Source organism: Macaca mulatta, chromosome 3 (genome assembly GCF_049350105.2).
Source record: "Macaca mulatta isolate MMU2019108-1 chromosome 3, T2T-MMU8v2.0, whole genome shotgun sequence".
Taxonomy (NCBI): domain Eukaryota; kingdom Metazoa; phylum Chordata; class Mammalia; order Primates; family Cercopithecidae; genus Macaca; species Macaca mulatta.
This window is the reverse complement of record NC_133408.1, coordinates 143,732,681-143,755,954: the sequence shown is the minus strand read 5'-3', so window position 1 is coordinate 143,755,954 and position 23,274 is coordinate 143,732,681. Positions and strand designations below refer to the sequence as shown.

The window sequence follows — 23,274 nt, the reverse complement described above, 5'->3', positions numbered from 1 at the left end:
TTATCAGTCACAGGATTATTTGTAATAATAATGAATCTTTTTTAAGTAGTCGTAAAATGGAATTCTGTAAGGTAATTTAAAAATGAACTAGAGCTACATGTATCTATATGGATAAATCTCAGAAAGCAATTGGTAGAGAGGTATGTTCAAAATGATATCATTTATATAAAATTTTAAACCATGCAAACAATGCTGTATATTGTTTGTGGATACATATGCAGTAGTATAAAACCTTCATGAGAATACATCAAATTCTAGATAGTGGAATTTTTCTAGAGAAGGAAAGGGAGAATAGGATGGGAGAAGGTTCAAGGAAGCTTCAGCTTATCTGTAATGTGATCTAATGTTTTATTTCTCTGCACGTATTGCGCAGTATATTTGATAAAATTGAGTGGTGAGTCCATTGGTATTCATTATATTCACTTCTGTACACTTTTATATATTTGAAATATTTAATAACAAAAGCATACAAAATTTAAGACCTGGAAAATAATTTCTAACTGAGGTTAAAAACTTCATTGTATAATTCTGAGTAGGTATTCTTCTTTACATTCATTCTTATTTTAAATAAATTGTTACTCCCATGCATGTAAATACAGTTTCCAATTTTATTTGCCATTGCTAATATAAAGTACTTATCTGTGGCTGGGTGCACAGGCGCACGCCTGTAATTCTAGCACTTTGGGAGGCCAAGGTGTGCGGATTACTTCAGGTCAGGAGTTCGAGACTAGCCTGTCCTACGTGGCAAAACTAAATATACAAAAGTTAGCCATGTGTGGTAGTGCATGCCTGTAATCCCAGCTACTTGGGTGGCTGAGGTATGAGAATCACTTGAACCTGGGAGGTGGAGTTTTCAGTGAGCCAAGATCATGTCACTCCAGCCTGGGTGACAGAGTGAGGCTCTGTCTCAAAAAAGGAAATAAATATTTATTGACTATTAAAATTATCTGCTAATAGAATGGAACTTGAGCATTGTTTCATTTCTGATGACATGAATTATACTATATGAGTTCATATACAAGTATGAACATTTTACAATCTTGAAAAATTTTTTTTAATTCTACATTGTTTTAGGCTGATAGCTCATTTGCTTTATAAAGTATTTTATTAGTTTTCTAAGTTAAGCTACGACTTACTGTAATTGATCCTTTTAGAGCTACTAATGTTGAACAAATAAATTTTCCTGGCAGTGGTACAAAGAGGGATTGTGAGAAATAAGTAGTAAGCTGTAGTCTACGATTTAGGAATCTGGTTTGGTTATTATCTTGGATTTGGCGAAATCACTCAACACCTGGTTATAACAGCAAAGGCATATTTAGGACTAGACCGGATGACTGTGAGTTCTTTAGTTAATATTTGTTGATACTAAGTCAGAAATCTTGAGGAATATGTTAGAAGATAAATCATGGCTGAGTATGGTGGCTCAGGCCTGTAATTCTAGCACTTTGGGAGGCCAACGTGGGGAGGATTGCTTGAGGCCAGGAGTTTAAGACCAGTCTGGGCAACATAGTGAGACCCTGTCTTTACAAAATAATTTGTAAAAATACCCAAACATTGCGGTGTGTGCCTAGAGTCCTAGCTACTCAAGAAGAGAGACTAAAGTGGGAGGATGGCTTGAGCCCAGGAATTCAAGGCTGTAGTGAGCCATGATTGTGCTGCCACTGCTTTCCAGCCTGGGTGACAGCGGACCTTGTCTCTAAACAAAACAAACTTAAAAAAAGGATAAATCATGATCGTATCAGGTAAACTTTTAACTTACAGATTGCAGGTTAGATTTGTTAGCATTTTTAGGGGAACTATAAAAAACATAAATACATTGTTACTGCCAGTTTTGTAGTATAGAAAGTGAGTGCTCTGGTATAAGAAGAAAATCCATGTTTTTGTTTTGTTTTATATAGACGAGCAATCATCTCCTTGGACCAAAATCATTTCCACTAGACAGATTATTAGCAATATTATACAGTATCGTGGACAGCAGAGTTGCTCCAACAGCAAATATTTTTTCCCAGGTAAGCTTAATCATAGGTTATTATCTGTCATCTTTGTGGGATTCTTCAGAAAGTAGAGTTGATAGAATTCCAGGTGTTCACAGTTTTGTTCCATATATGTTATTGTTTTAACTATATAATGAACCATGTTTTTGGTAAGTAATTGAAAATTACGTCTATAGAATCTTTGAGGGTATCACTGTCACTAAATTTGCATATGTTTACAAGTATAACCTCATGGCAAATAATTTAATTTGGCTCTTTTTCAATAAAGGAATTTTTAAAATTAAATGATCATAATTATCTTGCTAATTAAACAAGTGGCTTGATGACTAAGTTGATGAATTGTAATTTAATGAAAATAAAATTTAAAAAAATTTTTGTAAGAGAGTAATCTACAACGTCCTTATTCCTCATCTCTGTACTTTGCAGATAGATGTGCTTTTATTAAAAAATGCAATTTTCCAGAATAATTAAGTTCTCAGAATTTCACTAGGTGGCAGCAAAAGCATAAAAATAGAAAATATGACTTTTAAAAAAAACAAGTAGTTACGGTTTGTTTTTTAGTTGACATTTTAAGAAAAAACAATTTATTAAAATTATAATAGATTTCTTAAATGATCCAGAAAAACAATGCTTAGCACATGGTACAAGTGGATAGAAGAAAAAGCGAAATGATGTAACTAGTATTTATTTAAAAGCAAAGTCATGTCAGATATTGCAGTGAGTATTTTGTTTTCTCTATGCATTTTTAGGTTGAGAAATATGTAAATAATATTTACATTTTAATTAATTCACTGAATAAATCTGGCCCCAGAATAGCTGTCAGACTTTGTAATCTAATGTGTGCTGGTAACTTTTAATTTTTCTTTTAGAGAAGAGTTTGAGTAACAAATATAGTCTCAATTTTCTCAACATTGAATTTAGATAGGTTTTTTTTTTTTTTTTTTGTGAGACAGAGTCTCGCTCTGTCTCCCAGGCTGGAGTGCAGTGGCCGGATCTCAGCTCACTGCAAGCTCCGCCTCCCGGGTTTACGCCATTCTCCTGCCTCAGCCTCCCAAGTAGCTGGGACTACAGGCGCCCGCCACCTCACCCGGCTAGTTTTTTGTATATTTTTAGTAGAGACGGGGTTTCACCGGGTTAGCCAGGATGGTCTCGATCTCCTGACTTCGTGATCCACCCGTCTCGGCCTCCCAAAGTGCTGGGATTACAGGCTTGAGCCACCGCGCCCGGCCGAATTTAGATAGTTTTTATAAATGTCTGCATGTATAGAAAATTGTATCTGCATTTATAGTGTTCTTGAAGAAACTCAGTTCACTCATTTACTAGGCTACATAAGTAGCTAGCTAGATAGGTAGATAGCTAGCTAGACAGGTAGGTAGATCACTAAAGCTGATAACTTTTAAAAAGTTACGGGGATTTTTCCCATATATATTTTTAAAAAGCTTGGTCTGAAATTGGTTTTTAATCAAACTTTACATTTTATTAATAGCTTTTTACATACAACATAGGAATTTTTTGTTTTGTGTTTACTGGTGCAGTAACTCTAGATTAGCAGGTATTTTGAATTATCAGGTCTTTATTATAAGCAATGGAGCCTTACGTTAGGTCGGAGAGATTAAACAACTTTTGCAATATGATGCAATGAGTAAACCTTTGAGATGTAAAGCCTAGGGAAGTGAGACAGACAGTGCTTTTGAACAGAGCAGAGACATGTTTGCATCACATGTGATTGTACTTCTCAGGTGCCCACAAATTACCTGTGTGAGGGGCACAATGAAGGATAGTACATGTTTTTTCTTTCAATGAGCTTATAATTTATTCTAGGGCATTAAAATGTATACATAAAAATACTTTCTTAAGGCTGTAAATGAATGCTAGATAGTGCTCCTGAGGAGTTTAGAGCAGAAAGAGATCACTTCTAGATTGGGCAGGATGAAAGAATTCATAGAAGATGAAAAATGAGGCTTGGCTGTGGAGAATGAGTAGAAGTTTTTGTTTTTTAAATATTTCTAATTTACATTAGTGATACATGTTTATTACACAGAAATGTGTAAATGGGTAAATAGAGAAATAGTAGCTTATAATCAACTGATACCTTATTTCCAAAGGATAGAGTTTAGGTTAGAGATTCAGAAAGAAAGGTTAATATGATCCGAAGAAAGGTATCCGAAGAAAAGTATGTGACCTTGTGAACTGTCACCCTGGTTTGGTTGGAATTGAATGGCGTTATATTGTAGTAGTAGTAGTCATTGTAGTTGTGATTTTAGCAGTAGCAGTCATGGTAACACTACTGCCACCACATGTCACACCTTACTATTGGTACCTTACACATTGTACTTTACATTCATAGAGCATTTTCTGTTTTTAGAAATAAACTCTTCAGCAGTTTTATCCTCTGGGGAAAAAATATAGCAATTAAAAACAATGGGAGGCTTCTGGTTTAGAGATTTACTAGCTGCTCTGAGCCTTTGACTGTGATGAACAATGTCAGCAGTCTTCGTGGTTATAGCAGTGTGAGTAATATTACATAATTAAGAAAACAACTTGGCCCAAAATGCATCTTTGTCTGTTAGTGAAGTTAAATTTTTTTCAAACTTGACAATTGTAGTTGCTGATTTTTTTATTCTTTATCTCTTCTAATTAACATTTTGTAATCAAAACGATAAATTTGTATATTTAAAGTATTGTTATACATGAATTTAGGTTAATTTAATAGCAAGTCATTTAGGAACACGATCTTAGTTATTCTCATTGGGTATACAAAGGGTCTGGGAGTACATAGGGATAGATGCAACTAGTTCTAAGGAGTTGATCTTTACTTTTGCTTGGTCAGTAAAGTATCCAAGAAAATCTAATAACATATGTATTGTGTTCAAGAACAAAATGTGGCAGGACTCTCATCCAAAGAGTATTTCTCCCACATGCCTTGTATTTTCTTCTTCCCATTGACTCCCAGTGACCTTTTCTATTTTTCTTCTTTCTCCTTTTATTCTTCTATCAAAATTATACTCTTAACCATGGGAATGTTAGTTTATATTTAACCTACATACGCTTAATTTTTTAAGTGAAAAACAGGAACACATTTGTTTTGAAAGTGCTTATTTGGTACGAACACTAGATGGCAGTGTTTTGGCAGTCTAGCTTTAAGATGAGCCAGACAAACAGACCTTTTACCTGTTAATACTGTCTCTGACATCTAGAGAAATTTGTTAACACACGGAGTCATTTGAATGGAAATAAAATTGCTGAAAAATGTAATTATACACACATATGTGTGTATTTACACTTTTATGAAAATGTAAATAAAATTGGCAGTGAATTATATTTTGTACCTGGAAGTAAATTGCTTATTAGTTATAATGTGTCTATATGAGATGGTCATATATTTATTTTTGTATTCACCTGTTTTAAGGATTTATTTTATAGTGATATGTTATTTTTATATCTGGATTTAGTGCTTAAATAATTGTTTAAACTTCTTTCATGTATAAATTGATCATGTATGATATAGACATTCAGAATTCTCCTGAAGCAAAAGTTTATTTCCATTGTATTTCATTTAAATCTAATCTATTCTATAATAAAGTTATAAAAATAGTAACTCAAGGACTCTTTAAAGTTTATTAAAATTCTGGTTGAGAATAATAAATTTATAATAGTACTAGCAGCAATATTGTATTGTAGTTGACATTATTCTGAATTTTTTAATTCTCTATTGAATTTTAAATAAAATTCTATTCATTAACTCTTTAGTCTCCCAAGTAAGTAAAGAGAATAGTAGCACATTTAACATTTTATGTTAATGTTCGGATTTATTGAACTTAAATATGACTTAAAATTTTTTTTTCAGATTATTATTTTAATCTTACCTGGTTTTTACCTTTAGTACAACTTTGCAGTCATTATCTTGGGTCATTTTTAAATTTTTCATTCCAATAAGATAAATGTAGCCCTTCTATATATGCCTGAACTTCGTGGGTGACAAAGCATTAATTCTGGTATTTATTCTTTTCTCCTTTCCTTTCTGCTCTCATCATAAGATAGAATGGAATACATGCAGTAAGTGGGTAAAGTTTTTAGGTATTCTTTCTAAATTTTTAATTTGATCAGATACGGTTTTGAAGACCATTTGTCAGCTTTTAAAGAAATACTATTGTCTTTTTTTCCAGAAATATATTAAAGCCAGGTTATGCTTTTTAATTTTATCTTTTTTTCTTAAAAGAAAAAACTATGGGAATTTCTGAATTATCTGTTTCATTCTTTTTGTAGTTCTATATCTTTTCTTACTCATTCTTACCTCCCCCACCCCAATACTGTTGAGTTAGCTAAGAGCAATAGGAGTACAGTTCTTTAAGATTGTCAGAGATATCATTTATACCAAGAAACAGCTGAAAGATAAGAAAATGAGCATAGTTCTTTTTAAAAAACAGTTCTGTGTACCATATTGACAAGTTGCATTTTTCCATAATTAATACCTAATTTCTGAGTGGTTTCATACTTAGTTGTACATAATAAAAAATTTAGAGTCTTTTCAAATTTATTTTCATGTATAAGAACATAAACATTTCATAGCATAGTTTAATATACAAATATATGTTTTTTCTGTTTGTACCTTTTCTGCTTATGAACTCATGTCATGATACTATGGATACACTTGGAGCTATTTGTTACATCAATTTAACTTTTTGGTCATTAGTCAACAATCGTTTCTTACAGAGGTTTTATTTATTGTAATAGCATTTAGACAACCTTACTACTCATTTAGGTGTTGTTTTATAAGATATATAGGATATGTCCAAACCAATTGTTTTTCCCAAATGAATTTATCATCAACCAGAAAGCAGAATAATTTAGTTGTTTTATCTATGAAAATTTTTTTTGCAAATACTTCATCTGTAATTCACCATAACTGTAGGAAGATGTTTTTGCTATACTGTACTTGTTAAGGTAGCTAACATTTTATTACGCCAAGAATAGATTTTGGCATATTTCTTCAGATACAGGTAGATATGTGGTAAATTTATATAGTTTTCAGTTTTCTTTCTTTTTTTTTTTTTTTGAGACAGAGTCTTGCTGTGTCGCCCAGGCTGGAGTGCAGTGGCCAGATCTCAGCTCACTGCAAGCTCCATCTCCCGGGTCAACGCCATTCTCCTGCCTCAGCCTCCCAAGTAGCTGGGACTACAGGCGCCCGCCACCTCACCCGGCTAGTTTTTTTGTATTTTTTTGGTAGAGACAGGGTTTCACCGTGTTAGCCAGGCTGGTCTCGATCTCCTGACCTCGTGATCCGCCCGTCTCGGCCTCCCAAAGTGCTGGGATTACAGGCTTGAGCCACCGCGCCCAGCCTAGTTTTCAGTTTTCTAAAGAGGAGATGTTGTTAATTTTTATTTAATTCTAAAACATTTATAAATAAAAATATTTTAATCCACATTTGAAGTTCAAAGTCAGTATTTATTTTTTTTCCATGGTTGGAATTAAATGTGTCTTTCTCTGCTTAAAATTTCATTTAACAAATATTTACTAAGTGTCTACTATGTTTCAGACATTATCTTGGATAAAGAGAATACAGAAATGAAGATGTGTCTGTGGATTCCACAGCCCTTCATTTGTACTGGTACAGCCACCAGATTCTATTTTATACGTTTAGAATTAATGGTGTATATATGTATTTACTGTGAGGACATATATATGCTGAAGGAACTAATACTTAAGTGAATACTAATAAGTACTTAAAGTGAATAGTTTTTACTTAAGTAGTTCTTAATATTTGATAACTTAGATATTTAAGTGTCTTCTACTGAGTCATAACAAACCTGTTTGTTGAATATTTCCTTCTGACATGTCTTGAACTTAGTGTTTGAAGCAATGATTGTTTGATATTTATAACTAAATTTTGTTAATACCCAATTAAATTTAGTTATGACGTTGGTGTCAGACAATCTCAAGACTTGGAACTTAAGTTATGGACAAGTAATCAATATTTTATATATGGTCTAGTATATACAGTCTGAGTAGCTTTTCTTAAAAAGTTACATGGCTATATTTGAAATATTCATAATAGAAAATTGTACTCATGTCCTTTTTTAATATACATTATTTCAAACTACTTTTATAGATTTTTAACCAAAAGCACTTTAAATAAATTTTATGAAGACTTTATCATTATCAAATGTCTTTACCTTGAAAGTTAATTTGCATATTACATAACATTTTGTTTATATTTCTACAAAAAGTAGCTATATTCATGAAACGCTAGTCAGATAACACTAGAAATCTAGTAGATAAAAATATCTAATCTATTTATTAATCAGATGACAATTTGAATCTTATAAACATAAAGAGTAACATCCTAAAATCTAGCTGTAAGATATTTATATAAATTGATTTCAGTGTGGGCATTATCTTTATAGACATTAAACTTGGTGACTAAAAGTGACAGTTTTCCTTAAAATTCCATGGATACTAAAGTATTAGAAATGTGAAGAGCTCTTCCTTTGCAATTTCTCTGCATTTCGTTTGTCCTGTACGAACATTCCAGTGTTTCTGTAATATTTGACTGTAATACTTGATGCTATTAAGGTAAATTATGTAAATCATAGAAAATAGCTTGAATGCTAACATTTCCTAATAATCTTACTATGTTTTTTTCTTAACAACAACTGAGATTGTGAGGCATTCCATTCCAAGGATGGTAAAGGAGCCTTACTTAATGCCTACTTCGCTGATGAATAGGTCAGCAGGGATGCTGTTTGATAGAAGCCGGCTCTTTTCTAGATGCTAAGAGCGTCACCGCCGTGATGCTCAGTCTCCACTGGTGCGGTAAATGAGATTCTCAAACACTACTACCCCTGGTGTGGACATATTACTGTTCTGCCATCAGACCACTCTGCGTAGATGCCTACTTCAGGAGATTTTTTAAAAAACTGTTTTGGGATGTTTCATGTTTGCAAAGAGTGAAGTTAACCTGTGATTTTTACTAGCTGTACTACTGTTGTAAGGAATACCAATATTAATTATTACCAAGGATACTAAAAAGCACAGCATATTTTATTTTACTGCCCAGGGATGAAAGATTGTTTGTTTTTCTTGTTCTCATCTGTAAAAGAACGGTGTTTTCCCCTGCTATTTTCTCATCTTCTCTAAATCTGCTGTTAAATTTCTTAGTGTAATCTCTTTGCCTTTGTGAAAGTATCAGTCCAGCAGTAGGCATTTTTACTGAACTCTAGAAAAATGAAACCAGTGCCTAAGGGTGACATGTAAAAAACTGCCTAAGGGGTTTAAAAATTTGCATAAATTATGCTTTCTACTCTTGTATAAAATAATACATTAGTACTTTATTTTTGTGGGTAATATTTTATAATTACCTTTCTCAAAGCTTAGTGTTACTTCCAATAAGTTTACTAAATGTATATCCTTTATTCACATTTTTGGGGAAAATATATTAAACCCCAATAAATTTTATTTAACTTGGCAGATTTTTAGCTGACAACACACAAAAAAGTTTGTATGGATATGTGTTTGCAAATGCATGTTTAAGAGATTCCATACTACTAATATATAGTGGCTGTATAGGCAAATTTGTGCATTAGATAGAACTTAATGACTAGATTGTTTAAATGAGAAGAGTTTTAATAGGAACAGATTAGGAGATAAATGATTTAGAAAAAAATCTTCATTATGGAAATGTGTGGTACTTTTAAAAATACTTCTGGCTGGGCACAATGGCTCATGCCTATAATCCTAGCACTTTGGGAAACTGGGATAGGAGGATCATTTGCGCCCAGGAGTTTGAGACCTGCCTGGGCAACAACATAGTGAGATCCTGTATCTACAATAAATAAATTAGCTGCGTGTGGTGGTGCGCGATTGTAATCCCAGCCACTCTGAAGGCTGAGGTGGGAGGATCACTTGAGTCAGGAGGTCAGGACTGCAGTGGGCTGATTGCACCACTGCATTCCAGCCTGGGTGATAGAGCAAGACTCCACCCCGCCAAAAAAACAAAATCTATAGAAGATGATTAAAAGACATGTTGGTGCTTAAAGAGGGTTTCCGGTAAGAAATTGTCTTGATTCCTTGTCAGCACACAATGAATTGGAGATTTTTGAAGGAGACTGGCCACACCTGCCCATCCATAGACATACTACAGTAGCTGGTGCTGCAGAGAAGTCTTTATCTTTTCTCCTCCATGAAAAATTAGGGTTCTTAGGCCCAGGTAGTCTTTAGAACATGAGTGCTCCCTCACCTTTGGTCACTCTGAATGGTGGTGGTTAATTGAATTCTTAGAATCAAAAGTAATCATGCCTCCATAGTTAACAAGAAAGGGAACTAGGTTTACCCAGAGCTGTCTTATCTACTCCCTTGGGGTTAAATGCTGTGTGTATGTTGGTGGCTTTTGAAATACATATTTCTAGCACTTATTCTCTAGTTCTCCATCCAAATTGCCAGCTGAAGCTGAACTGTACCTAGATGACCCATATATGTCACACACTGGTGTGCCCCGAACCAAATCATTCCCTAAATCTTTCCCTGGGTTTTCAGCCTTACCTAGATTTCAAAACTAACCATTTATTAATTCATCCATTACTAAGCACCTACCATGTAGTATACACATTATTAGGTGCTAGAAAAACCAAGATAATATACAGTTTCTGGTTTTTAGTTTAGCTAAATGGAGAAATTATCTCTGAACCATCTCATTTTCTCCCCTTCATTTACTTGGTCAAGTCCAGTCTATTTTTCCTCCTAAATACAAATGTCTCTTAAACATATTCCTTTTTTTCCACCCTCACTGATATTGCCTTAAATTGGTAGCTTCCTTATTAGGCAGTTGCACCAGCTTTCTATCTGTTCTCCTTGTCACTAGGCACTTGCTGGTTCATCATCCATACAGTCATCGGCATAAATCTTGAAAAATAAATGTAGTCTTTCTTTTCCGGTTACACTTTTTTTGATGAGTTACATTATCTACAGAACCAAGTCTACATTCAGTAGCATTTATTTCAAGGTCCTTCATAATTTGGCCCCAATTTCTACCCCTTCCTTCATTCACCGTATATACCATTCACAATAAGCTGTTTCCTCTCTGAAAACACACTAACTTTAAATGTTTTTATATTGTTGCATATACTCTCCCCTTACAACTATCGAACTCTCTTTTTACGCATCATGGTCCATCTCCCAAATGTCATTTCTCAGTGAATCTGCACTTTGCCTCCCTCCCTTTTAGTTCATTTTCTTCTCTATAATCAGATAATTATGTTTATGCATATTATAATACTAACATAGCACTCATTTTATGTCATTTCCGTTTTATGTGTTTGTCTCCAACTACCCTGATGTTTGAGGGCATAGACGATGTCTGTTCATTTTTGTATCTCTTGCACAATGCCATCCATGAACATGAGAGTCATTCATTGAATGACCTCCCATTCTCCTTACATATAGTTATGATCTTTGTGGTTGCTAAAGATTTGCAGTCAGTTTGCATGCTAAAAAGTTCCAGAGATTAGAGGCTTTATCTTCAGTTGCTCTATGTATAAACATACATGCTACTTTTTGTTTATCTGAGCCTATTTGAAGACTAGCAAACCACTCTCCTTTTTTTTTTTTTTTTGAAATGAAAAATCATGGTGGTGATTTAAAGTTGAACTGCTTTGATGATATTTGCCTATTTCTGCCCTGTGCTGCATTTACCACCTCTGCTTTGTGTGTGTAAAAATGTCAGTTGAGCTCTCTTGATATATGCCATGAACCGTCAAGTCTCCTGATTCAGATCAAATATGGTGCTTGTTGGGTTGTGTGGAACTCATACACTGACATTTCATGTGTTAAGTTCGTTTATTTAAATAATTTAGTATGTTTCAGATTGTGAAGCTCCTCCAGGACAAGCAGGATAGGATATTTCATAAGTCAGTGGACATATAACAACCTGTGAACGTATAAAAATAATGAGCATGTTAAAAATTAATTACAGTTGTAAATTGATTTTCTTTTGTTGGCAGAAAGAACAGTTTATTAGCCCAAGAACAGGTTCACACTGTTTTTACATCAAGCATTTCCAGCTGAAGCTTGTTAGTGGCTGCCTCTCAGATTAAGGAAAAAAAAATCCTCACTGTGGTACATGAACTCCTATTGTTATGACATAAATAATCAGCTCATCCCCTACACAGATGAGAACAAAGGACATAATAGTACACAGAGCAAAGATTAAACAAATATCGTATAACCCCATTTAAGATGTAAATCTACAAATATTGTACACATAAAGAGATTTTCATTTTTCATTTTTCTTGTGAATGCCTCAGTCACAATGTAAGACCTAGTCAAAGGAAAAGGAATATATACTGTGGCTTATGAGTCACATAGATTGATTATTTTAAGCTAAGGTGAAATAACATACGTTAAGCAGTGTCAGAATGCTGCTAATGTGTGAAAGCTAGGGAAGTACTATTCTCTTTGATAACAGGATGCTTCCAATTTTTAGGGGATTTGTTTAAACTGAGGAGGACAAAATAACAATTTTTATTTTGAGGAAAAACATCAGTGGAAAACATGACTAAAAACTTAGTAGTAAAACCACTGACTTTTAATATAATTTTTTAAAAACAAAAAACTTTGTTCTGTATTTTCTAACATGAAATCTAAATCCTGACTTTGAAAAAGAGAACCCACTCCCTAGGCTACTTTTTTGTTCATTTGAGTTTTATTCATTTGACTTTGAGCTTGACAAAATGGACAAGAAAAGCAGCTGTGGAAAGCAGTATATAATCCCCTAAAATCTGAACATTCCTGACAATAGAATATATCTTCATAGGGTGTAGAAACCCAGAAAGGGAGCTATAATTTTCCCACAAAATTTAAATTTACCTAAATAATTAATATGACTTTGCTTGAAAATGATTCTAGGGTTTCAGAAAAAGACCTTTCATTACCCTTGCTTTTAATGTATTTTAATATTTTATGAGTTGTAGTTGTGAATGTTTTTGTAAAGAAACTGCTTTGGGATACCATCTTCAATGTAATCTAAAAGTTTCTGAATTTAAGAAATCATGCTTTCCCCCAACCTTAAATTTACTTTTTTTTTTTTTTTTTTTGAGACAGAGTCTTACTCTGTCGCCCAGGTGGGAGTGCAGTGGCACAGTCTGCTCACTACAACCTCTGTCTCCCAGGTTCAAGTGATTCTCCTGCTTCAGCCTCCCAAGTAGCTGGGCCTACAGGCACGCACCACCACACCCAGCTAATTTTTGTATTTTTAATAGACCTGGGGTTTCACCATGTTGGCCAGGCTGGTCTTGAACTCCTGACCTCAAGTGATCCGCCTGCCTCAGCCTCCCAAAGTGCTGAGGTTACAGGTGTGAGCCACCGTCCTTGGCCAATATTTACCTTTTAAAAGTTAAACCTTAAAAACAGCAATTTAATGTTTAATGTAATATATAATCTGACTTATGAAAAATTAACCTGTCATTAGGTTAAATCAGTTCCACATTAATGTTTTACTTTTGTGACATCAAACTCACACATCTAACAATTTTGATCACAGTATTGTTAATTGTTACTTCTCAAGGTTATTCTATGTCCCTGTGGCAGGACGTTTGCCTATACTGTATTGAGATACTTCTTTGTCCTTATTGCTACAATTTCATTTAAAGCTTTTTCTTTGTTTTACTTGCATTGCCTGCTCTCCTGGGTTTCTTACTTCTCCAGCATACTAATAGTTATCGCCTTCACTATAGAATGCAAGCTGGAGTTGTCATTTCCTTCTTCCATAAAGCTTTCCTAATCTCTTCCAACAAAATTATCTCTTTGTATTCTACAGCTCCTTGTTTGGGGTAGTATAAGGAATATGGGCTTTGGATTCAGATAGTATTCAAACCCAGTGCTGTTCTTAACCATCGTTAGCTTTGTGACCTTGAGCAATTTACTAACCTCTCTGAGGTGGTGTCCTCATCTGGAAAAGAGAGATTTATTTATAGTAATCATGGGAGGATTTTTGTGAGAACTGAGGATGCACAATGTCTGTCATAGAGCCTGGATACAATAATAAATTCCAGTCCATATACCACTAATTACCATGATCATTAATAGTACTAATTAGTTCCTATAGCTGTCTTTCCCTGACCCCTGCCCCTCAAGTTTTGTCCATATCCTCTGCTAGAACCTGAAGGAAGGAGTGAATGCCAAAATACATAGGTGTCGTTCTCAGGAATTTTGAAAAACAGCAGAAGAAAAGATAAAAGCACATAGACTCATACTGGGGTTCTTTATTCACAGTAGCAGTAGTCTTGGCAAACCATTTTCTAATCATCAACACCCAATGTGAAGTATTATTTTGGCTAAATGTTTTTAATATGTTAAGTATTCTTAAAACGAGTGCTTAATTTAAAATTTGTTGTTACAGCTCTAAAATGTTTTCTAGTAAACCTTTAGCACGACATATGTGTTGTATTATTTTTCATTAGGACTTGTGGATTAAATATTTGGGAACATTCATTTGTGTGGGTGACTGACTAGGGACTGATAATGCCAATTGTCCTTTTATGATGTCTCTTTCCTCATCTGTTAAGTGAGGTATTGATCTCCAAAGTTTCAAGTCCTGATGGGCAAGCTCAGAATTTTATTGTGCAATTATTTTTATGTTGAAAATTTTATATTTAATACATTTGAAGTGCAGTTGGCTTTTATAGCCCCAAAACAAATAAAAACAACTTTTATCATCAAAAAAATATATAAAGTAAGAATTTGGAAAAATAGAACACTCAGGTTGGGATTTATATAGTAATACTTTTGCTATAATCTTCCTTTGCTATAGAGGAAGGAGTAAGTTTTACTAGTCACAGGTTTGTGGCAACTTTGTAAGGACCTTTATGGACTCACAGCATGAAACCAGTAGCTACAAATCTTCCTTGCGTCTGAGCCCCAAGTCATAACTAATCATCTGCCTTTAGGAAAGATTTAAAAATACTTACAAATAAGGGTTAAAAAGTGTTTTTATTTTTATAAGTAGATTTTTGTAGCTTCATAGCTGCTTAAAACATTTTGAGATAAAATTTATTCTGAAAGTTTACAAGGTATTTCTCAAAGTCATCTATATTTTGAGTACGTTATTAGTGTTTTATTTTTTAATTAAGCTTTTTTGAGATAATTATGGATTCACACACAGTTGTAAAACATAATATGTACTCTCTCTTCCTTTGTGTCCTTTACTGGTTCTCCACAATGGTAACATCTGGCAAAGCTATAGTAAAATATCACAACCAGGAAATTGACATTAATGCAATCTACTGATCTCATTAGATTGATCTCATTAGATCAGTTGATTGCATTAATGTCAATTTCCTGGTTGTGATATTTTACTATATTCCCTACTTCTATATGTATTCTTTTGTGTACATCTATATATATTTGGTTATATGAAATTTTATCCTGTGTATAGTTTTGTTAATTCACCACCACAGTCAAGACCCATTCCATTATCACAAGGATTCTCCGTGTTACTCATTGATGACCATACCTTCCTGTCTCCCTCGCCTTCCCCAATTCCTGTTAACTGCTAATTGCTATCTCTAGAATTTTGTCATTTCAAGAATTTGTTTAAGCATAATCATATAGTATATAATACTTGGGAATTAACTTTTTTGAGTCAGGATAATTCCTCAGATTCATCCCAATTTTTGCATGTATTAATAGTTCATTCCTTTTAATTACTGAGGAGTATTCTATGGTGTAGATGTACCACAGTTTGTTTAACCATTCACCTGTTGAAGGATATCTGGGTTCTTTCCTGTTTTTTGGCTACTACACTAAAGCTGTTGGGAACATTTATGTACTGGTTTTTATGTGAACATGCAGTTCTCTGGGATAAATGCATAAGTGCAATTGCAGGGTAATACGGTAATTGCCTGCTTAGTTTTATAAGGCATATGTGTTTTACCACTTGAAGTGAAGTATGGAAACCATACTTTAACTTTCCCACTTTTTCAGATACTGTCTTGCATATCAAAAGGTGTTAAAATGTTTAATCAAATGTGATTTAGAAAACTCATGAGGAGATATTCTCTTGTATTTATCCAGAAATCTGCTGTTTCCACTGTTCGTTCTTTCACTTTTATTATTTTCTTTTGTTTGAAGAACTTCCTTTTGCTCTTCTTTGAAGATCAACTGCTAGTGACAAATTCTCTAGTTTTACCTAGTTCGAGCATGTCTTTATTTCCACTTTATTCATGAAGGATAGTTTTGCTAGATATAGAATTGCCAGTTCTTTCGTCAGGATTCCTCTTTAATCCAGGGGAGGAATGAGCCTACCTGGGTAGCCTTTTGTTGCTCAGTTGTGGATTGGGAAGTGCTGGACTTGGTTCACCTTTCGCTCTTGGGTGGGGAATTCTAAGACTCCCGCCCTCTATATTGTTTCTGTAGCCCTAGGGTCCGTAAGCAGCCCACCTACTTCGTTCTACCTTTCAGAGTCCTCTTTTGGTCGCCTCTTATATTATTTCCAGGATTTATAGTTGTACTTAGCAGGAAAGAATAACAAATATGAATCTATGCATCATCCTGTCTGTGTGGGAAATTCTTCTGTATTTATCTTTTTTCTAACCCTCTGTCTAGGCTGTTTGTTCGTGTTTGTTCTTGAAATGTGTTCCATGGTAATTCAAAGCTCAATTGAACAAGAAGCTTTCTGTAAATTAGTGCTAAAGAAAGATTACAGAATGTTTTACCATTATTATTTGCAGAGCTTTTTTTCCAACAGAGATTAAATCCTTCTAAATCATTAATTTATTTACTGCAAAGTATTTCAATTTATTATTCCATGCTGGAACTAGAGACTTTGTGTAAATCACTCCCTGCATTCGGGGACCTAACAACAGGAATGACTGTTGTGTATCTCTTTTCTCTAAGTCACAGATGTGTCACTGAATAAAAAGGGTCAAAGTTAATATACTTAGCCATAGAAGACTATGTTAACTCTCTTCTGTGTATCTTCCCATTCATTAAAATTGTCAGGCGTACTCTCATTATGGATTTCTACAAGTTTCCAAACTAAGAAGGCTATTTGTCTTATCTTGGCTTTCAGCAATATTTACTGTCCCCCAAAGACCCCTGTATCCCTTGGTTGCCCATCCTGTTCTGTGTCTTTTTCCTTTATAGTACAGGTCTCAGGCAGTTAGATGGGAAAGGCTCTGCCCCACCTCTCCCTTATTTATACATATACATTTATACACATGAAACTAAGACACCACGATGAATCTGAGTACTCACTGTCTACAGACTTTTTGTCAGGTCCACGCTGACCATATCAGACTATGTAGGTATTAATACTAGCCTAGAGATTTGAGTTCATCATATTGTCATGAACATTTAAAGTGGAGCAAGGAAGTAAATAAATATTTTTTCTGATCCTATTCATTATTTATTTATGAGACAGAGTCTCGTTCTGTTGCCCAGGGTGGAGTACAGTGGCATGATCTTGGCTCACTGCAACCTCCACCTCCCAAGTTCAAGCGATTCTCCTGCCTCAGCCTCCTGAATAGGTGGGATTACAGGCACATGCCACCACGACCGGCTAATTTTTTGTATTTTTAGTAAAGACAGGATTTTGCCCTGTTGGCCAGGCTGGTCTCGAACTCCTGAGCTCAGATAATCTGCCTGCCTCAGCCTCCCAGTGTGCTGGGATTACAGATGTGAGCCACTGCGCCCAGCCTTATTTTAAAATGCACAGTACCTAGAGTAAGTCCTTAAGAGTTTCATGGATATGTAGTTGGAAATAAAAATTAGCTAATTTAAGGATTGGATAATAGAGAGGAAGGTGAATATTCTGCTATTTATGCATGTATAGAAATAATTTTTAAAGTTTTATATGTATTTTTCCAGAAGTTTTCATTTAGTAAGTTAATAAACTAATACGTTTGAGATTCAAAATGTTGACTCCACTAATTAATCTTTGTGCTTGATTTTGTTTTCAATTTTACTCTAGCAAAATTTTAATAAACTGGGAAAGTACCTTTAAATATTTAGTACATTTGTTCACTCCTTTTTATTATTTTTTTTTTATTTTTATTTTTGAGACAGAGTCTTGCTCTGTCACCCATGCTGGAGTGCAGTGGTGCGATCTCAGCTCACTGCAACCTCCACTCCCTGGGTTCAAGCATTTCTCATGCCTCAACCTCCCAAGTAGCTGGGATTACAGGCGCGCGCCACCATGCCTGGATAATTTTTGTATTTTTAGTAGAGATGGGGTTTCACCATGTTGACCAGGCTGATCTAAAACTCCTGGCCTCAAGTGATCGACCTGCCTCTGCCTCCACCTCCCAAAGTGCTGGGATTACAGGTGTGAGCCACTACGCCTGACCTGTTCACTGCTTTATGTAATAGATATTCTCCTGAATATCTGAATAACAAAAGACTGAAATGAGTTTTTTTAATGTGAAAAATCACGTTCTAATTTAATTGCTTTTTTTAGATTTAGTTCTTTTAATGTATTAGCTTTTCCTAAATTAGCCCTACCCGTAAAAAAAACTGATCAGTCATCTTATTAATATTCTGGAAATGCCTTTTAGCTGCTACATCTTCAGCTGAAGTGATATTATATCCTTTGCACAATTTACATGATTAATTTAGCCATGGAATCCTGGTAGAACTGAAAGTGACTTCAAGGACCTGTTTGTTCCAACTTTCTGCCTTTGGACATTTGTTATAACTAATGTGCTAAAAGTAACAAACTGCAAGGCATCTGAAAATATTCTTAAGACCCTAACTTAACTATATTAAAGACAGATTTTTTGTTTTTCTCTGAAAAAATTGTAGAAAAAGTAATTTAGCATACAGTTTCAATTAAAGAATCTAAATATGTGAGTGTTTGAATTAACAGGAAAGTATCAGTTATGAGAAATATAAGGAAATGTCAGTGGCAAAGTACAAGGTAATTAATGTTTTCTTCTGTATTAAAAAAAGTACTAAGGAGAACTGCCTTTAATAATAGAGTTCAATGCATGATTTTTCAAATAGCTGTTACTAACCTATTTTAGCAAATGAATCCCTCACAGAAAAATAGAAAGGGTTGAAGTTAATATACTTAGCAATAGAAGACTGTGTTCACTCTTTACTACATATCTTCCTATTCATTAAAATTTCAGGTCTACTGTCTATTATAGATTTCTACCTGTTTCCAAACTGGGAAGGCTAATGAATTCGTCTTGTCTTGGGTTTTAGCAATACTTACTCTCCCCAGAAGACTTCTGGATCCCTTGGCTGTCCATCCTGTTCTGTGTCTCTTCTCTTCATAATACAGGTCTCAAGCAGTTAATCTTGTAAGAGATATGAGCTCAGGGCCTGCATTTTATCATTATTAAGTGAACCTTTCTTTAAACCTCATTTCATGTCTGTTTTGTCTGATGTTTAACATATTTTCATCATTGTCCTTTTTATTAGAATTTGTGTGACATATCTCAATTTTGTCCTTGACCTTTAACTTTCACATATGCTTCCATTTTATATGTATCTTTTTTAAACAAAATGCAGTTTGATTTTTTCGGTCTTTTTATTTGAAGCATTTTGTTTACTTATAATACAGTTGCTAATATAATTTTGTTTCTGTTATCTTGTTTATGCCATTTGATGTACCTTATTTTTTTTTCTCCCATTCTGTAGATTGCCTTGTCATTTTATTGGTTGTTTCCTTTGCTGTGAAGAAGCTGTTAAGTTTGATGTAGTCTCATTTGTTTACTTTTGCTTTTGTTTCCTGTGCTTTTGGCAGCCTATTGAAAAAATCATTGCCAAGACTAATGTCAGAAAATTTTTTTCTCTATGTTTACTTTTAGGAATTTTATTGTTTCATGTCTTACATTTAAGTCTTTAATCCATTTGAATTAATTTTTGTGTATGGTGTAAGATAAGAGTTCATTTTTATTTTGTGTGCATGTGGATATCCAATATTTCCAATACCATTTATTGAAGAGACTATCCTTTTCCCATAGTGTATTTTTGGTACCCTTGTTAAAGATTAATTGACCTTATATGTGTGGTTTTATTTCCAGACTTTGTTCTGTGGATCTGTGTGTCCATTTTTATGCCATTACCATACTGTTTTGATTACTATAGTTTTGTATTAATAATATACTTTGGAATCAGGAATTGTGATACTTCCAGCTGTGAAAAATGCCATTGGAATTTTGATGGGGATTGCATTGAATCTGTAGATTGCATTGGTAGTATGGATATTTTAATAATAATAATTCTTCCAGTCCTTGAACACAGGTATCTTTTCACTTATTTGTGTCTTCTTGAATTTCTTTCATCAATGTTTTTTAGTTTTTAGTGTATAAATAATTCATGTTCTTGATTAAATTTATTCTTACATGTCTTATTCTTTTTGATGCTGTTGTAAATGAGATTTTTTAAAATTTTCTTTTTTGATAGTTCATTGTAAGTGTATAGACATGTTTGTTGATTTTTGTATTCTGCAATTTTACTGAAAGCATTTATTCTAACAGTTTTTTGGTGCTCATTTATAGTTATAAATATTTAGAACATCCCTGTGTGGCTGAAAGATTATTACGATGATTTTTAGTTTTGAAAATTGAGGTCCACAATGTTTAACTGACCAATCTGAAGTCTACTGCTAGCAAGTGGCAAAAGATAGATCTTACTAACTTTGAATTTTTTTTTCTCTTAAACTATGTTCTCTCTCTTCCGAAATTAGAAGATTAAGTATGGAATCCAAATGGGCCCAGTGGTGAGAATGGGAATGAGATAATTGGATGATCTTAATACCTTAAGTGACAGCCAGACAGCTCCACCTCTACGGTGGATGCAAACTTGTAGCATATAGCAGATTTCTAAGTTAATGGGCAAAGAGTCTTGCATCTTAGTACTAGAGGCATACTATTGGGTTTATTCTATTGAATTCTCCCTCTATGACTATTTTGCAGATCATCCTAATTCTTTTAGAACACACTCTTTTCAGGCAAGAGTATAATACATCTGTTAGATGTGCACTCTCTTAGCTGTGATCACAGCTTAGGCATGTTTTTAAAAAGTTTTGGAGTTGGAGTTAGGAGATTTAAGTTCTGGTCAAGTGAGTTTCTGGCACCATCCAGTAATTATCACTTTGAGCAAGTTACTAAACATCTTAGTTTTAATGTTGGTTAAATTAACAATGTGAATCTAGCAATCTTCTAATGCAGAGGTCAGCAAACCTTTTCAGTAAAGGGATACATAGTAAATATTTTAGACTTTGCAGGCTAAGAGGCAAAATGTAGGATATTATGTAGATACCTTAATAAGTAAGAGAAAAAACTCTTGTTACCCTGCACCTTATTTGCCTGGGATAAGTCATCCCACATGGTGGGCATGCTCTGGGCTCTGTCATCATCAACTGGAGACATTCTTGGAATAAAGCAAGAAGGGGCCTGGTGGGCATAACAGACAGGGTGGCCACCATGATCCTTTTCAGTCTGTCACAGTGACACCCAGGTTCCTATGCACCCTTCTTTCCTCCCAGAGAACCTAGCTGCCTCAACAAATTTCAGAGGATTGCTAGTATGCAGATCACCTTCTGTGATCCTCCAAAAACAAAACAAAAAACTGGAAAAACTCTGTAAGTTGGAAATAAAGGAGGACTTCCAAACTAGCAGAAGAGCCAAAAAAGAAATCAAAATGGACATTCGAATTAAAAGGACTATAGAACTACTTACAAAGTAGTAAAAGTAAAAAGAGATAAGAAAATATAATTACAACAAAAGGTAAGAAAGGAATGAGAAAAAGGAAAGGAAGGACAAATAGGTCAATATAAAGGTAGAAAAAAAAAATTAGAAAATTGTTAGCTATATTAAAAACAAATGGGCCGGGCGCGGTGGCTCAAGCCTGTAATCCCAGCACTTTGGGAGGCCGAGACGGGTGGATCACGAGGTCAGGAGATCGAGACCATCCTGGCTAACACGGTGAAACCCCGTCTCTACTAAAAAATAAAAAAAAAAAAACAACTAGCCGGGCGAGGTGGCGGGCGCCTGTAGTCCCAGCTACTCAGGAGGCTGAGGCAGGAGAATGGCGTAAACCCAGGAGGCGGAGCTTGCAGTGAGCTGAGATCCGGCCACTGCACTACAGCCCGGGCGACAGAGCAAGACTCTGTCTAAAAAAACAAAAAAACAAAAAAACAAAAAAAAAAACAAATGGAGTCTATGTATGGTCCTAACGAAAGGTAAAAGTTGTCAGAGTGACTATAAAAACAAAATCCCACTATATGTTATTTACATGAGAACTGTTTTAAATTGAGAAAACATGAACCTTGAATGTAGAATCATGAAAAGTCACATAAGAAAAAGGCAGAGCACATAAAGGAATGCTAATATAGCTATATTAAGATTAGAAAAAAATACATCGTAAGCTAAGACATTACTGGAGAAAAAAAGAGTTATTATAATGAAAAGGTTTGTCAACAAAACGTAATTTTAAATCTGTATGTACGTTACCTAGTAACGTAGCTTAAAAAATACAAAGCAGAAAAAGATTCTGTGATAACGGAAGAATTTTAATACCTGTGTCAGTTTTGATCAGGCAGATTTTAAAAATGTAAGATTTAACCATACAAATAATGTCTGTTACATATGTGTCTTATGTAATAGACATATATGTAACAAAGCAATAGACATGTAACAAAGCACGTAACAGTTGCAAAATACATATTCTTTTCAACACACACACAGAATATTTATAAAAGATATTTCAAGTTGTAACCTAATTATTGATACTGAATTAGAAATTAAAGTCTTAGCCTTTTGAATGCAGAGCTTTGTATTTTGATGTATTAATATAAATTGCTTTTCCAGTTGAAATAATGTTTCATATTTACTGAATATAGGATTTTCTCTACATAAGATACTCTATATATTTATTATCTGTTCACCCTTTGATTTGTTAGTAAAGTAATCGCAGACTGAATACTGCATGACAATTTTCCCTTCAAAATGGTAATGGGAAATGTAGTATAATAAGATGATCATGGATTCTTGAATTCTTGCTAAGCCAGTAGATCTGGAATAGGGGGAAAGTTACTTAAGATCTCTAAAGCTCATCTATTTAAAAAAAAAAAAAAAAAGTATAATAATGTCCACCTTGTGGACATGAGGGTAATGAGGAATAACATGAGATAGTGTGTATAGAGTACTTAGTACCAAGCAAATTACTACTGCTATTAGTGTTTTTATTATTCATAGGATGTTTACTTAGCATCTGTAAAGTATTAGTCCCAAATTAAGTGAACATTTTAATTCCTAAGACATATGATTAGGTATGCGTA

General features: G+C 34.2%; 1 protein-coding gene across 2 annotated transcripts in view; it reads left to right on the top strand.

Annotated features, from left to right (window-relative positions):
- The window catches only part of ORC5 (origin recognition complex subunit 5), an 84,186-nt gene that overhangs the window by 42,367 nt on the left and 18,545 nt on the right, over window positions 1-23,274 (top strand). For both annotated transcript variants that reach the window (XM_028844816.2, NM_001261088.1), the window contains 1 exon segment: window positions 1,899-2,009. In XM_028844816.2, coding sequence (XP_028700649.2) covers window positions 1,899-2,009 — 111 coding nt within the window.